The sequence below is a fragment of the Amphiura filiformis genome, chromosome 9, assembly GCF_039555335.1.
Source record: "Amphiura filiformis chromosome 9, Afil_fr2py, whole genome shotgun sequence".
In the NCBI taxonomy this organism is placed as follows: Eukaryota; Metazoa; Echinodermata; class Ophiuroidea; order Amphilepidida; family Amphiuridae; genus Amphiura; species Amphiura filiformis.
The window spans coordinates 24,278,758-24,296,034 of record NC_092636.1 but is presented as its reverse complement, the minus strand read 5'-3'; the positions used below and the strand labels follow the sequence as shown (position 1 = coordinate 24,296,034).

Below are 17,277 nucleotides of genomic sequence, written 5' to 3'. Positions count from 1 at the left end.
TGGTTGGCTTGTCCACTTATCCCCAGGCTTTTATCTTGACATATTTCAAACAATCCTGGAGTGAATTTTGTACCATGGGTGTACTGGGCTATTCCATTTAAAATCCACACTCCCCCCTGTGGAAGATTTTGGAATTATATTTCGGGGGAATCATCTCGCTGTTTAAAAAGAGGGTTTTGTAACACCCTCTTATGCAAGCATCAACTTAAAGCTTGAACATACCCACCTCAAGCCTCTACATATTATCAACATCGATTCGATGCCGTTGATTGAGATCATACTTTTGTCTGGTCAATCACCGGCATTGACTAGACGTTGATAATATGTCGAGGCTTGAGGTGGGTAGGTTCAAGCTTCAAATTGATGCTTGCATTAATATTGAGTTAGTACCATAAAAAAATGGCACAAATGACCAATTATCAACTTTACCTTAATTATTTGTAACAGTGATTTGCATTTTGATCATGAAGGTTAGTAAATATTTTCATATATAACTTTACCCAATCGCTTTTAATCTAGTCAGTACACCAATTCTGTGAACAATATGATGATTAACAATGCATCACAAATCCTATTACAAACCTTACGGCAAGTATGCAAGCAAAGTATAGCTAGAACTTTGGTTCCAGCTTTTTCCATTCAAATGCATGAAATATTGGCCAGACAGATATTGCTTTAGGGGTGAATACAGGGAGCTGACTTTCACGGAAAGTCCAGGCCAGGTCATACAAAGTTACAAAAGCACAGAAAAGAAAAGGTAACATGGCACATCCCTGTCTTATCCCTGTTGACAAAACAATAGATACTCAATGTGTAATGTTTTGTCTTAAAATAGATTATAGCCTTGAAGGGTAGTATTAAAGATCTTTGATCCTCTTCAGCACTAAAATTTTCTCCTGTTAAAAGACAATTTTCAAGAGTGAACAGTCTATAATATCTTTTTCACAAGTAAACGAGGGATGCAATGGATGGTCTTTGGTTTAATTCATATTCACATGTTAATTGTGATAGCTTCCAAGTTCCTTTGATTCCTCATTGTGCTACAGCATAGAAACACTTTGTCTTCTTCATACTAATGTGAAGGTTCTTTTTAATTCTGGTTACACAAAAAAAGCTTGCGTAATAATGTCAAGTAGGGATGTGAGATCTACTCTCACATCCCTGTCTGAACACCTCATACCAGATTGACTCTATTATAATTATTGTGATAATGTTCATCTCACTAGCCTTGTTCAGACAGGCTTAGCGAGTTAACCCCATGAGAACTACCTGCCGATTGGCCATAAAGAAGTTTTCATTATCAATTCGACCAATCAGCAGCATTGTTAGAATAATTTCACCACACAAAAAAATTGGGGTGAATTGTTTGCAATGCTCCATTCTGATTGGTGATTAAAGTGAAGATATCATGTTATTGACCAATCAGAGGCAATGTTAGATCGGCAGGTAGTGCTGGGGGGGGGTTAAGATTCATGTTGGGCTAACACTAAGCTATCTCGGAGGAAACTAGGTGAAAGATTTATCCACTGAGAATCTCTGTGGTAGTGCACTAAAACGAGGCGATCGCTGCAGCTATTAAATAGTTAAATACGGAGTGCTTAGAGTTGATAGCTGCGAGGGGCTGTGTGGACATGTATCAGTGTTACTACCTCTATGTTACACTCACATGAAGGTAAGCTCCACTCTGAAGCTCAGTGTACTGTTGCCTGCAACTATGTACAGAGACGAGTAAACATTGAATATTGAATCAAGAGAATGAAGAAAACATGCAAGGTGGTGAGCTGACCAAATGCGTAATGTAAATTATGACCGGAGGGGGAAATACTATGCTTCTGAATGTAAGATAAGCAAACATTTCAACAAAATTTAACAAATAAGTAAGTGACATACTTTATTTATAATGCTGTATTGATTGGGTACTCATGAATATCAAATAAACTATAGAACTGAACAATTTGGATCCAACTTTTTCATGTTCTTTCATGGAGACCCATTCTCTTTGCTCCAATCCAGTTTGATGCTCTCTTGATATTCAGAAGATATTCATTGCTGTTGTATCTTGGGCCATGGGGTTTCAACTGCTACTGCCATACCAAAACATGATTTCCGAATACATCCAATGTGATTTATCCAATAAACAAAACTGACCACATGATTTAGGTCACTCAGTTCAGATCCATCCGTCATGACTAATTAACCCAATTAACATTAGATAAAGGTTGATATAACACAACAAATAAATACATTAGAATTGCAATAATCCCCCTCCTTGATTATCAAACTGATACGGAGTGAAAGTAATTAGAATCAACTAGGTTAGTCATTATCCATTTCCTTTCATATCTTTTATCAATATCATTTCTGCATTAATCATATTTTGTGACAAATGACCATGGTCAATTTCATTTCTTAATTTCAATCAGCCTAGTGAGGCATTAGAACTGCCCCTTGTACAATGTATAAATTTTGTATGCACATGGTTGGCTCATCAATTCTTCAATATCTTCACACAACCCTACATTCCACCCAAATTTGCAATAAGTATACGAAAGGTCCCTAAATTCAAGAATTTGCGAGCATAGCGAATGATTTTTTGGTCAAAAAAGGGTCCAAATTTGGGGAAGAGAAAGTCCACTTTTCACAAAATTGACCCCCCCCTTAGAAAAGAGTCCACTTTTTCAACATCAGCACCCTCACAAAAAATCCTGGCTACTGGCCTGCTTCCTCCATTTCAAGTAAAATATTCTTACAGGAAATTTTCTAGAATCAGAACATGAAGCTAATTCTAGACAAGCTTCATGATCAGAACTTGATTAAATGAAATGCTTAAAATAGATTCTCGGACGAATGGCTCATGGAGTTATTTTAAGACCGTGTATGCTGTGCTGACTCTTTAAAGTGTCATTAGGTTTGCTGGTGAATGATCCCTCAATGTGCACTGTTATTTTTAAGAAAATTGCTGCCTCTTTTATACACTACATGAAGGCATAGACCGTTAAAAGACTACGGTACTCTCTCTCTCCAATTAACTTAGAGACTCAGTTTGAAAAAAGTCATAAAAAAAATGTTCTAGTGGACCTCGGACATGAACAAGATTATTTGGTAGCATTTTGAAAATGGTTTTCTTCATGTCGACTTTTATTCAATTTTGTCTATATTTTGACAATAAATTTGGGTACAAAAACTCATACTCTGAAACTTGAGCTCAAATTTTGCTCTATGTGTGTTTAATTGAGGTTATTGAACTATGCCATAGGGATGAGGCCATTGTGGTCCATAGTGAGTGTACTGTTTTTCTTCATGTTGACTTTTATTCAATTTTGTCTATATTTTGACAATAAATTGGGATCAGACGGTTATTCCTAATGAATAAAAACCTCTCTTCATAAAATAATGTGATATGTTCTCTTGACTAACATATCTTCAAAGCAACACCAAGTATAGCTGCTCAAAAAAGGTTTCTTGATTTTTTCCATTTCACTTCTACGGACCATTATCAATCAATTAGACAAAGATCTCCTAACCCTTGCATTATAGGCTTTTGACTAACCATTTAACTGAAAATGCTAAAAGCAACTCAATCAATCTTGCTATTTCCCTTGAAGCCTAACCTTTGACTTTCCGTTTTCTGTCTCCTAAATAAAGTGGTGAACTGGGGGTCACTTCCAATGGGGGTATAATTCAACACAAGGAGAAAAAAATCTCTCTGAAGAATAAAATTGAGCTCATACACTAGAGAATGGTTGAGATTTTTTTTAACTCTGTAGATATTGACTTGCAAAATGTTGTACAGTAATTACAATTTTAACAATCCTTCTACATTTTCCAACCCTATAAAATAAAGCATGTTGTCCTTGAACCCTAACCGAACCGACCTGTTTTTGGCAGAAAAACAAGAGAAGATGAACAAAGAAGTAACCTGGTACCACCCGGATTGGAACCTTTAAAATATCTGTCTATTCTTTTCTGTATAGTGGTCAATCACATGACGATTTAGTCACACTTGGTGGTCTTGGTATGGTGGTGCCCTTGATCATGTGTGCGTATTTATAAATGTGCAATTATAAATATAGTCAAAGTTAACTGACTGCTGCGTAGTCCTAAACCAAGGTTGAAAATCAGGGGATGATTTAAGGAAGCCCCATCATGCACTGTTAAAGTGTTATCACTAGAGTTTCAAATGCCACTTTACTTTTCAAATCCCATTGAATTCTGTGCAAAAGATGTTGTTTTAGAATTGTGTGTGATTTCAGATCTAAAGTGATGTATGCATAAAGGATAATTCACACCTTCTGTAGATAACATAAAATGTGAAATCGACCAGCTTTTTTGAAGGTGTTTTTATTGTAAATATATCTGTCCAAATTTAACCATGCACTTGTATGCAGTGGGCGGGCAGTGGTGTCATGTTCACTCACACAGCTGTGCTAACCACAAGACTTGCTGGGTAGTGCTTAATAAATCATCCTCTGGTTGAAAATGCAAGAGGGTGAAACACAGCTTTCCCCTAATTTCTGTAAGTGAAATATAAAGGTTTCTTTGGAAAGATGCAGTTTCACTATAAATCTTTCCGAATACTGATAATAAAAAATGTGCCCACTCACTCAGCAAAGTTGTGGAGAGGCCAACCAAAGTTTTTACCAAACAATGTATAATTAATGATATTTGGGAAGATATTTTAAACAAAAGATCATCAAAAATATGATCTCACAAACCGCAGAGTCATCTAGGCTGCAACTTGTGAGTAACAGAAATATTTCCTTCAAAATAAATAAACAAACCAGGCATAATTGTGACTATTGTTTCTCTTACTGTTATTTCATACCATTGCAGATAAATGAGCCTTAACTCTCTGGCTGTCAACTGCAGACGACAAGTTTCATAAAAATTCAAAAATTCAAAGTATCAGAATTGTACATTTTCAAAGCCATATTTGGAATCAGCATGAAAAATGCATTAAAATGAGTACAAATAAGCCTAGTATTGGTTCAGTGGTTCTTAAGATAGCTCTTGATATTTTGAGAAAAAATCTCAAAACTTGGATTTTATAATGTTGAAGACTATATGGCTAGCATGCAGAGCATTAATACACAAGCACATGTTTGACATTCAAATAAACAGGTCCTGTACAATTCAACATTGAACTCATTTTTAGTTTGGCAGTTTTGAGCATCTGGGTTGCTACATACTTGCACCCAGAGAAGATATTGTACCCTTCCCAGAATCCTTTGCAACATGACGTATACCTCATTATAACAAATTACACTCCTTATATTTTGTATTAGTTTGTACAGGATCCCTTTGTTTTCATGTTGCAAATAGACTGGCTAAACCCTGGGGCTAAACATGAGTTGATAGTCAAGAAATAAACATATTTTGCAAGATCTGGATGTGCTCTGTTCATCGAGGTACATTTCGTCATTGCTGTCCCATGTTGCATTAGATAGCAAATCAGATCAAAAAATTGAAACGGAAGAAATGCATTGTGGGAAGTGTAAGATATCGTCTCTTACCTGTACCACCCACATACAAAATTATCAAGTTTAGTCATTATTCATTCAAAAAAAGAAATAACATCATTTTCTAAGAGGCAAAGGAAAAAAAAATCTATGGATACAAATCTGATCAACAACAAATAAACAAACAAACAAAACTCACACAACATGCTCTTAAATGACACATGCAGCTGACCATACCCTGCCCCGTAAGGGTCAAACTTATTAAATTTCTGAACCTTTCTGCTTCTGGACAGGAAAGCGAGGAAATACTGCGGAAATCAAGAGAAATATACACAAATAGAGAAGATGTAGATTGTACGGGTATGCGCTGGCATGAACTGAGGGTTTTTTTTCGAAATAAAATAATGTCTGATAATCCTTGCATCAAAATGTAAGTCGAGCCTGATAATTATACATCCCGATTGAAAGGGCCTGAAAAGTGACCAGAACAGCAGGCTAAACGTACTAGCAGACAATCCAATTCATGACATCATCATTATTTCAAAGAAAACATTGAATGAAAAACCAAAACAAACAAACAAAACAAAGCAAAAACAAAAGCTAAACCATGGAGCACTAAAAGCTGTGCGACTTACTTTGTGACATTTTGTTGCCGGAATAATCTGTACTTTAAATGTATGATAGTATTTTCTGTTCAAAGGAATTTTAGTATGGTAATGCAAAATTTTGCAACAAAAAAATTCGATTTCATAATTAGGCCTAATTTGAACTCCTAAAAATAGCATAACCATGGCATAACCAAAGGCTATTCCTTACCCCATGTACATTGTATGGTAATATCCAAAATTGGACCTTTGGGATCTAAAACCAATCCATGTTAATCATTTTCTGTAATTTTCTAAATTAACCTTCATATGCTTAACCTATTAATAGCTGAATGAATGAAAGACGTTTTTGAACTTGTACTCACTACCGCCACAATGGCCTCATCCCAATGGCATAGTTCAATAACCTCAATTAAACAGTCACAGTGCAAAATTTCGCCTCAAGTTGCAAAGTGTGAGTTTTTGTACCCAAATTTTCAAAGGTCATTCAATGAATGTACAAATGTACTGGGGTTAAAGAACTGTGCCCTGATAGATGCGCATGTTGCGGATCCTTATGATGGCCGTTGTCTGGTTAGGTAATTACCAGCATATGTTACTGGATTCAGAAAGGTGTTATTTTTGTCACCCAATTTGTTCAGGTCTAATCGGCCATCACTCAGTCCATTCCTCAGTTGGCTCAACTTTATATGCTACATGACTTAGTGACCTGGAATGGTAAATATTAGCCTACAAAAGGAAATTAGTTTTAAAAAATGAATGACATTTGAGGAATTCTTTATGGAGCCCAGGTTGATTGACTGGGCAGCACAATGGGTCAAATATTGTTCAACCTCATGCTACATTTAGGAGCATTGTTTGTGAAATAGGACTAAAATAATATAAATTTATGACTGTGGAAGAAGAGACAAACATTCTTCAAATTATTATTTCTATTCTTATGATCATTATCAAAGTTGAATTAGAAATAAATACTGCAAATTTTAATTGTGATTTATTTTGATAAATGTAGTAGGCAGGGGTGTAGCAAGAGTCTGGGAGGAAGAGCCCCATGGACAAGGAGCAGTGCAGGCTCTTTTAACGTCTCTCCTTTCCCCCTTATTTCATTTTCGCTTTTGCTCAGGGCACCTGGATTTTGTCCACCCACTTGCTACGCCCCTAAGTATGAATATATATCGACCTTAAACTTGATTATAATCTGCTGGCAAGCTGATTTTGATGGTGGCATCTTTCTTTCCCTATAGATAAATCATGATCATGTCAATTTTCCATATGGGATGATCAATATGATCTCACACCACTAAATAGGAAAGTATAAATCACAGCCTCTGTAATTGCGTTTCAATTCTAATCAACAATGTATCTAGGCCAGGTTAAAATCAATACAAATAAAAACCAAAATTTAAAAGATTGTCAAAAGATTTTGGCTTAAATGTGAATCAGTCCTGCTTGAGTGTCAGTTCATTGTGCATGTAGGGCCGGAAGTAGGTCTATACCACAGGCATGACAGATAACAGGTATTGAGCGAATTTTAATAGCTTTTAATGATTATGCACCCTGTTTCAGGGAGGGGGGCTAATGACCATACGGGTATGCTCTCCTGGAAAGACCTGTTTTTTTAAAAACCAAAACAGATCGCTAAAAGACCCTTGATTTTGATCATTTCAGCTCTAAAAGACCCCTAAATTGCTCAGTCCTATCATTTCTGCTCAGTTTTCATGTAATTTTCAACCACAAACTCCCCTCAATTTGACTGTTTGCAGTTCCTAAAGACCCCCTTTTACCGGTATGTCATCAGCTCCCACAGGCCCACCACCTCAAAATTCCGCCGCACCCCCCTGCCATTTAGGCCGACCCTGTGAAAAATGTACAAAAGCCTGTAGTTATATCTTACCATATATAACCACTTTAAATGATTAATTATCCCAATCAATTTTTCTGACAACTCACATCAATTTCAATTTTCTACCAAGTAAACATTAACCATGAAGCCATTTATATAATGAACTATTTATCATGTTCACACAATAAGACACTTGATACAATGAAAATGAAATAATTTGACTCAGTGAATTGACGGGAGATTCATTTTGTGGGTGGGACTTGCATGACTGACTTTACCTGCTGGTTGCTAGGTAACAAGAAGACAACAAGACACGCAATGTTTCCACCATATTCAAAACGCACATTTAACTCTCTCCACGCGGGTGTCGACTGCAGACGACAAGTTTTTAAAAAAATTCAAACATTTCAGAATTGTATATTTGTATGACCATATTTGGAATCAGCATGGAAAATGCTTTAAAATGAGTACAAACAAGCCTAGTATTGGTTCAGCAGTTCTTGAGATAGCTCTTGATATTTTGAGAAAATATCTCAAAACTTGGGACTTTTTTTATGTTGAAGCCTATGGCTAGCACGCAGATTATTAATTCAATTTTTTATTTTGGTTACAAAATATCGGTATGAAAAGTATACATTTTAAGTGATACAAATGTTTTTTTTATGTTGAAGCCTATGGCTAGCACGCAGATTATTACTTCAATTTTTTATTTTGGTTACAAAATATCGGTATGAAAAGTATACATTTTAGTGATACAAATGTTGGCAATTGACAGATTAAAAGCGTAGCCACATATTAAAACTTTAAAAAGCTGGGGAAGCATCAAAATGGTTCAAATTGACTGGGAAAAAATTAGAGAGGACACAAAGAAGCAGTGAGACCTGAGCAGTGAGAACTAAAATTTGTGTGTCTTTCTTTTACAAATTGCACCACACAATAATGACACACGAAAACATTAACTTTGTGGGACTTCGTGTTATGAAATAAGCTTAAATTTAGTATCAAAGAAAGTCCAAAGCAGTAAATATAGCAGTTTGTGCTGATATGTTTACACAAGAGATAGTAAAATCAGTAGGATTTTAATTTCTGATATTTTTAAAACATTTTGAATGGAGTCTTTAAATTTATAAAATCATTCAATTTGGAAAATGGATTTAGTCTTGACAGGGCACTTCCCTGGTCTTGAAAATGCCTTGTCTAACTATATTTAAACAAACCAGAACAATGATCCAAAATTTGAAAACCAGTGCCAGTACAGTCCATTAAAACTAACTTCAAAACTGTGATATTTCTTCTAAATGACAAACAGCAAGCCGATATATCATTACAACCCTACTGATTTGTGTAACACAAGAAAGTACCACAAAATATTTGAAATTGGTATTTTAATTATTTGTATTGCTAAAATACAAGTATGGAGTCTTCAATTCTAATATGGACCAGATGCCCCTCAGCAAGGTGTCTAATGGCGTCTGATTGAATTAGATCCTTGTATCAGTTTGTCGCACCATCACGCCAGATTTAGGTTTCAAAAGTTTAATTGATATGTATATACCATATATAAACAAATCCAATACTTACTACTTTACATGACCATATTTGTCCTGTGAGTTGAAACTTAGGTCTCCCATAATTATAACGATACTGCAAATTACCACGTGAGAGGGGAAAATGGTCGCTGCTGAAGGATAAATAATCAAATGTCTGTGTTTTCCACAGACAAAAAGTATATTATGTGTGGTATTAATAAACCTGGACATTAAGGGACAAAAGATGGGTTATTGAAAAATATGCCCTGGTTGCATGCAGGCCAGCTTCTAAAAAGGCTAATAATTAACATTAATTTTTGATTTTTTACCCCAATTCCCCCCCCCCCCATAACAATCTTTTTTCTTCTAGCACCTTGATTATGAATTTGTTCCCCAAGATTCTACACCTGAACACACCCATGCAGCTTGACTGGACCACAATAGCCTCATCCCAATGGCATAGTCCAATAACATCAATTACATAATCACAGTGCATAATTTGACCTCAAGTTGTAGAGTATGAATTTCTGTACCCAAATCTTCAAAGGTCATTCATTGAATGTACAAATGTATTGGGGTTTAAGAACTGTGCCCCTGATAGATGAGCATGTTGTGGATCCTAGTGAATACAAAGACGCACAACTGAGACAAGCCATCATGACACAAACAGCCGACATTATACTGATACACACATACGCACAAATGACATCACTACATGGATTCCAGAAGACGCCTTCTATAATTAGTCTCCATTGACTGAAGTAGTAATCAAAGACACCGTATGCTATCGAGGATTCACCGCAAGTCCACAAAAATATCTACCCATGATTTTCTCAAGAAACCAGTATGATATCTTTTCGACATGTTCAACGCTGTCTCAAAATATTCATTAACTTGTCAGGCACCATTGGCTTCTCTTTAGCCCTCCTGGTCCTGTTATCTGCAGCCAACAAACTGGTGACAAAGTTAATGAGGCATAAAATAACCCAAACAAGTAATTAGAGTGCATGAATCAATTCATTTGAAGATAATTTGACCAAATAAATACTTCTACCCACCCGAAATAAGCTACATTCTGCAGCTTCTTCAAGATTGCAAGCAAATAAATTTTTTACACAAAGTGCTGGTAGCCATTATTCTTGCTCCAAAGCATTTAGGCGTAATAATATCATTTTTAATTGAAATTGTTGAATTGTTACTTATCCACTGATTGAAAAATCAAAAAATGTGGGACAGGTGGCACTTCTTGTATTGTTGACTGGTAAGTTTTGTTTTTGTAGTAACATTAATATCATAATTATATGCACCACAAAACGGTAACCCTGACCCTACATCAAAATACTAGTTTTTCTTTTGAAGTCACACATCAGTGAATAAAGCTATATACTGCTGAAATCACACACCAGCGAATACCATATTATTAGTGAATTCAGCTACCATTTCATTGCATTAGTCAGGGCAAAGTTATCACCCAATCTATCAATAAACTTATCAGTGATATTTATCACTTTTAGTATCACTTCAGAATTTCAGATTATCAATATATTCAAATGATTGAAACTCCATAAAGAAGATCAAATGTTGCAAATTTATTGATCAACCAACCAAACTACATATCAATCAATTGTACTTCCTCGTAGGGTCTTGGAAACAATCCATGATATCAGAACTAAAAGACCCAGACTGAACCATGGCAAAGGGTTAGACATCAACCAATGTCAACCCTGTCTGGGACAACCTTCTGACCCGCCCGGTACCAAGGTGGCGCCACAACATCTTCTCGTTTGACGTCATCTACATCTGTGACATCATCGGAGGTGTCTCAACAACTTCACTAAGAACCAGGGTTGTAGCTAGGATAGTTTTAGTGGTGGGCGGCATTTAATGAAAATCGTGCATATTTGGCAATTTTTTGCCAAAATGGAATCCAATAAAATTGTGCAATTTTGGCCTCTGAGTAGTGGGCTCCAGTGCTAAAATTGCTGCCGAGTGGTGGGCTCCAAAACCGAGTGGTGGGCTTTGCCGCCCACCACCGCCCACTGTAGCTACATCCCTGCTAACAACAACAAATCTTCAGAGCAATAACATCCGGTGAAGACGCCGGTTGACCCGATGAAAGCAAAGGAGTGTACCAAATTTGAGTAGTGTAGAAATATAATTTTGCTTTCCAATCAATTGATCGTTTAAAATTTACTACACCCCTGTGGTAAATTTAGTGACTATTTTGCATTTTTCTCAAAAATAATAACACACTGGTAACAAAAGTTATGTATATTATTGGGGCAAGGAATCCAATTACTACACTGAAATTTCAGTGATTCAAGACAAGCAGTTCAGTATATATGATGGGAAATGAGGTACATTCTAGCGGTACCTCTGTTCTTATCATAAATAACGAACCGCTTGTCTTGGGTCACTGAAATTCCAGTGTAGTAATTGATTCCTTGCCTTATAATATACACAGCTTTGTTACCACTGTGTTATTAGTTTTGAGAAAATGCAAAAATAGACAAAAATTATCGAGGGTGTAGTACCCCTATAATTAATACATCAATACTCAATTCATCAATAACAGAATGCTTGTGTTCCTGTTTCATGTCAGAAACTATACATTTTTTCTAAAAAATAATATTGCGAATACTTACGATACATGCATCCTGTTTCTCCATTGAGTCTTGCCCATCCATGACAACATTTATATTTGGTTACATAGGAGCTTTCATATTCCAGACGATATGATGTATAGTACGCAGTCCTGAAATCACAACAGAATTCATTCAGATATAAATTAGTTTTACTGAGTCTTACATACCAGTACCGTATTTCCTCAAATAGTTGCCCCCTCTAAAATAAACGCCCCCAACCACTTTTTTCAACCAAGATGTTTAAAAAATGCTGATATTTTCATGCTTTCTTGTGTACGGTACTAGTTTACCAAGTTTCTCACATGGTCGATAATAGCGTCAATAATCAGCAAAAATCATGGTCGGAAACCCGGAAGTTAACCAGAAGTCAGTGTTTCTAGTTCATAGTTTTTTAGTTTGTCATTTCAGCATGAGTTTTAAGCTTACTTAATGATTTTAACGGGAATTATCGTTCTAAAAATGACCTCAAGTGGGTGCGTTGCATTTTCCAAACAGGGGGCGTTTATTCGAGGAAATAGAGTATGCAAGGATGCAACATTTTGAGATTATAAATATTTTATCAAAAGTAAATCGCCAAAGAAATATTTTGTTATCGCACAATTGCCTTTCTTATTTCAATAATTATAAGAAACTTGTCGTATTGGGCGATATAAAATCGGCCGATTGGGCGACATATTGCTGTATCGACGAGCGGCATCTCCAAACCAAGCGACGGTGCCCAATTGAGCGCTTTATACGGGAAGCCTTATAGTTGTTACCCCAACTGAATGTCACAAAGAAAATGTCAAATAAAAATAAAATAATTAAATATTTTGCAATTCTCAATTTTGGGAAACTGTAAACTAAAAATCAATTAGCCTTAGCAGGGAATAGGGATATGAGACAACTCATATCCCTGGTATTTGTGCTGAAAGTGAAAGTCAAGGTTGCAGAATTCAACACCCAATTCTTAAGCTTACCAACTACTTTCGTTTAGTTTCTAGTTCTTCAATATATGCATGTATGGCCATGTGGCACGGCAGGTTTTATCATAATTGACTTACCATCATGAAATCCAGCATATAATACATTCAATGGACAGACACAACGCAATTCGTTTTAACTTTCTTACCCACGGTGTATTGATTTCGGGACCCTGATTTAAAACACAAACAAGCGCCTGTTTGACCAATATAATCATCTACAGTGTGCAAAAGACCCCAACCGCAAGTCCATTACACTAGTATCGTATTTTACCACGCATTATATACAGATGAGACGATTAGAATGTTGTAAACAGGAATGTCAACCTGGTGCTATGAAACTTTTATCCAATCAATTTCGAGAATGATTGGGCGTGTTAATTTTTTTGTTTTTTGTTATAGGGGGGGGGGGGGTAAAGTGAATTCCATGGAAAGAAAATCAACAAATTTTACACAAAATTTCGGCAAAAGTCACATTTTCGTAATTTGGGTTTTACTTTTTACTGGGGAGGGGTTGACGGGGCATTCCCTACCCCCCACGGCGGCGCCACTGGGTGTGCTAGGTTTGTGTGTGATTTTCGGGAGGGGGTATGTTCACCAGGCGGTTTGCATCGTTGATCGTTTTGATATGGATGTACACATTTTTCAGGACATGTTGCAGTTTTGCTCTTATTCTCATGCTTCTCATATCATTTCTGTGTTACCGGTATAGGCCTACTAGGCCTATCATTATTTTGATAATTATGCCCCGGAATTGTGATTTACCCTTGGGTAATGTTTTACAGTTTCCTTATTTTGGCATCTTAGGCCTCTCAGACTGTGACCCTTTTTCATCATTCCCAATTTCACGCCTTTTACTAAATATTATCTACATGCATGGGACAGACTGGATTTATCTTCAATCTGACTGGGTCTCAGTCTTCAAATATCCCGGGCTTCAATCAAAGCTCCTAGCTATCTCATTTTAAAGTTGGAAACACTTTTCTAAATCTTACCTTTGTTCATAGCCAACACACCAATTGGCTGAGTAGCCGCAGTTTGGACGCCACACTTTAACCATACGCGTAAAAGCACGCACGCACGGTCGTCTGTGACCAACCATGCTCATTTCTTGGTATGGACAAACGTGAGGCCTGCAACGAAATGGACATAAAATAATAGGTTAAAATATGAGAAATTTATATGATGCTTAGTAAAAGTTCCGTATGCAAAAATAATACACAACAGTTTTTACTTTCAAGTCAAGCAATATCCTAGGCCATATTTATCACCGTCGCATTCATTTTGTCGAGTGTACATGTAGCACTAGTAGGAAAAAAACCCGCCACACCGTGTAACTTAGAACGTTTTGTCCCTCAGCAAAAAGGGGTTCTCTAATGGTTCTTTATAACCCAAAAATAGTTCCTTGTAGATATAGAACCAATAGGAGGCTAAAGACCCATTCATTAAAGGCTCTCCAAATGGGTCTTTTGAAGAAATAAAGGGCCCCTGCCCTGGAGGCCAACAGAAGGACCCATATCAGGGTGTATCAAAATGATTAGTACCCATCAATTTTGATGTACGTTTATCCAAATACATCATGCATGTCATTAGATACTCTTGAAAATGTCCAGAATGTACAGTTTATGACTAGTCATACAATTAATCTACAAATTATTGGGATCTTATGTTGAATTTTGATGTGCAGACTCATATCCATTATCAACGAAAACTATTAATGGGAACTCAAAAAGGGTATATAATATACCAATCATATAGTGTAATGTTGATATCGCGTGTATAGGATACCGAAATACCTTTAAATATATAAAGGGAATTAACTGACAATATAAAGTTTCAAAATGTTGCTCTTGAACATTTTTATTCATAAAATATCCATCCACGAACACATCGATATTCAATCAATCGTGTAACAAATCGTTAGATTTTATAATTATAATCTTCAGGACGAGATATTCGCTACTTGCACGGTTCCGCCATTATGCACTATGTGCGGGGAGAGCCTCGAACTGGCAGCATACATGAATGGGAATTGAACTAGTCATAACGTTCTGTGTAAGGTTACATAATTCTTCCTTTCATGTATGCTGCCAGTTCGAGGCTCTCCCACACATAGTGCATGGCGGAACCGTGCAAGTAGCGAATAGATGCGGTAAGTTATCTTGAAACGGACCATTGCATGACGTATATGCCATTATTTTAAGCAAATACGATAAAAAACATCTGCCATTTTCTTTTTGAACTTAGAGAAAAACGTTAGTAAACTATCATGGTAAATTATCCCGGGTCGTTCATTGTAAAATCGGAGGGCTGTGGTCACCGGGAGTTTTACACAATAACATATATAGGCTATAGGCCTATTAGTTTTATTCCTGGGTTTTGTCGGACCAGAGAAGATCTTCTCTGGTCGGACACACGTCAACATAAAATTGATAGAGCGGAGATTGTAATTCAAACTTAGGTCAATACTATATTGGATGAAAAGCCGTCCTCGAATGAGGGGAAAATTTTGACCTTTCGTATTGAAAATATAGTTTTTTCCACAAAACACCAACAAAATGGAGGTCTTTTTGTATATCTTCAATATGAGCCGGGTCAAAATTTGCAATTGATGATCGGCTTTTCATCCCAGCTACTGAATACATTTTAAGTACATACCGTTACCGGCCATTTCAGTTTACTTCGAGGACTGTTTTAAATGTCAAAATTATCAATTTTTAATAATTTGCCATAAAATTTGTATTATATCCAGATTTTCACAAAAAATATCATCAGGACATTCCTCGTATTCAGAATGCAATTCGATATGTCTGATGTGCTCTCAGGTCCCACAAAAATACTGTGCAAACGTTGCTATCTGGGCCCTTAATTAAACATTTTATTATTATTGAAATTAGATTTTAACTATTTCAGTCACCGATTTTGTCAAATTTAGAAACAAAATGTAGTCAGCTTTGTTGGTGGGGGGGGGGGGCAAAATCATAGAAATTTCGGGCAAAAACGAAACAAAAGTTGTCGGTTGCACATTTTGACACGGTATATATAATCGATGAGACACACATACAATGACTCCATACATTTTACATTATATTGGCCCATGATCGGGTGAAAAGGGGTTTATTATTTAGTAAAATTTGCGCAGCGGATTTTTGGCCCATGATCAGGGTGAAGTGGAAAACGGCCTCCCTGTCCCTTTTCCTTCCCGATTTTTCCTTTCATTTTTGGGGCACTTTTCTCTGTCATTCTGAAAGTAGGCTTAAACACTGGTACTCACATTCCACCACCCAGTTCATTTTCACCACCATGTCCCTGTTGTCCATTTCCTGAAGAATACGGGATAGGCTGACCGGGTGTGTTGGCATAATGTTGATTACTGTGCATCATAGGATCATACGGTTGACGTCCATGGTTAGGTTGTCCCCCTAAAGTATTACTGAAACTATTTCCATTGGTCATCTGCATTGCCATTGCCATTTGTGAAAAGGCTAGTACGAGTATGGCAAAAGTTAAAGCCATGTTTAATAACTCTGTGTTATAATCCAAGCAGAAAAATAACAATAATTATATGATTGATTTCTCCTTTTTTTCACAGATGCATGAGTAATAATACTAGCTGAATGTATCCACCAAACGCAGTCAAAATATACCAAACGTTGAACAGTAGAAAGAAGTTGTAAGACTTTCCAAGGTTAAATAAGTTTTTCCACTCAGTACAAATTCCAATAAAATAAGTTATGTGCAAACAGCAAGCTAATATTATAAATTTTCCAATGAAGCAACTCAAATATCGTTAAAATCCTCTACAAAAAGCAAAGCAGCGAAAGAAACAGAAAGTTCCACGAGAGTGGTCGAACCGTGCCAGACGTCTTGCTCGGTGGCACGCTTAGCGTTGAATGACTGGTGTGAACAGAGAGGGTGGCGTGCTGCAGAACTTGTTAACCAAATCACTGGAGTGAAAAAAAAAACCAGTCTCTAACACAGCTTTTATTTGTTGCCAGAGCATGTGAAATAGTATACCGCTGCATACCATGTATTAAATGAGTCTATGGTCCGGGTCTATGGTATGACGAAGGCCAATTCATGAATTGGGATCAGATGATCTTGATCCAGTTCGAGTCTTTTAAATTGATATTTAAATCACCGTCTATGCACGGCGGCACCGTGATGATCCGACACACTGCCCGGCAAACACAAAAACGTTTTAAACATATTATATTTTGAGTTTTGGTTGTTA

At 36.6% G+C, this 17,277-nt stretch overlaps 1 protein-coding gene across 1 annotated transcript in view; it reads right to left on the bottom strand.

Moving 5' to 3' along the window:
* The window catches only part of LOC140160775 (uncharacterized), a 267,538-nt gene extending 250,588 nt beyond the window's left edge, over positions 1-16,950 (bottom strand). Inside the window, 3 exon segments of the mRNA XM_072184072.1 lie at positions 12,082-12,191; positions 14,039-14,176; positions 16,318-16,950. Of these exon segments, the coding sequence (XP_072040173.1) occupies positions 12,082-12,191; positions 14,039-14,176; positions 16,318-16,559 (490 nt within the window). The 5' untranslated portion in view covers positions 16,560-16,950.
* Between the last annotated feature and the right edge of the window lie 327 nt (positions 16,951-17,277).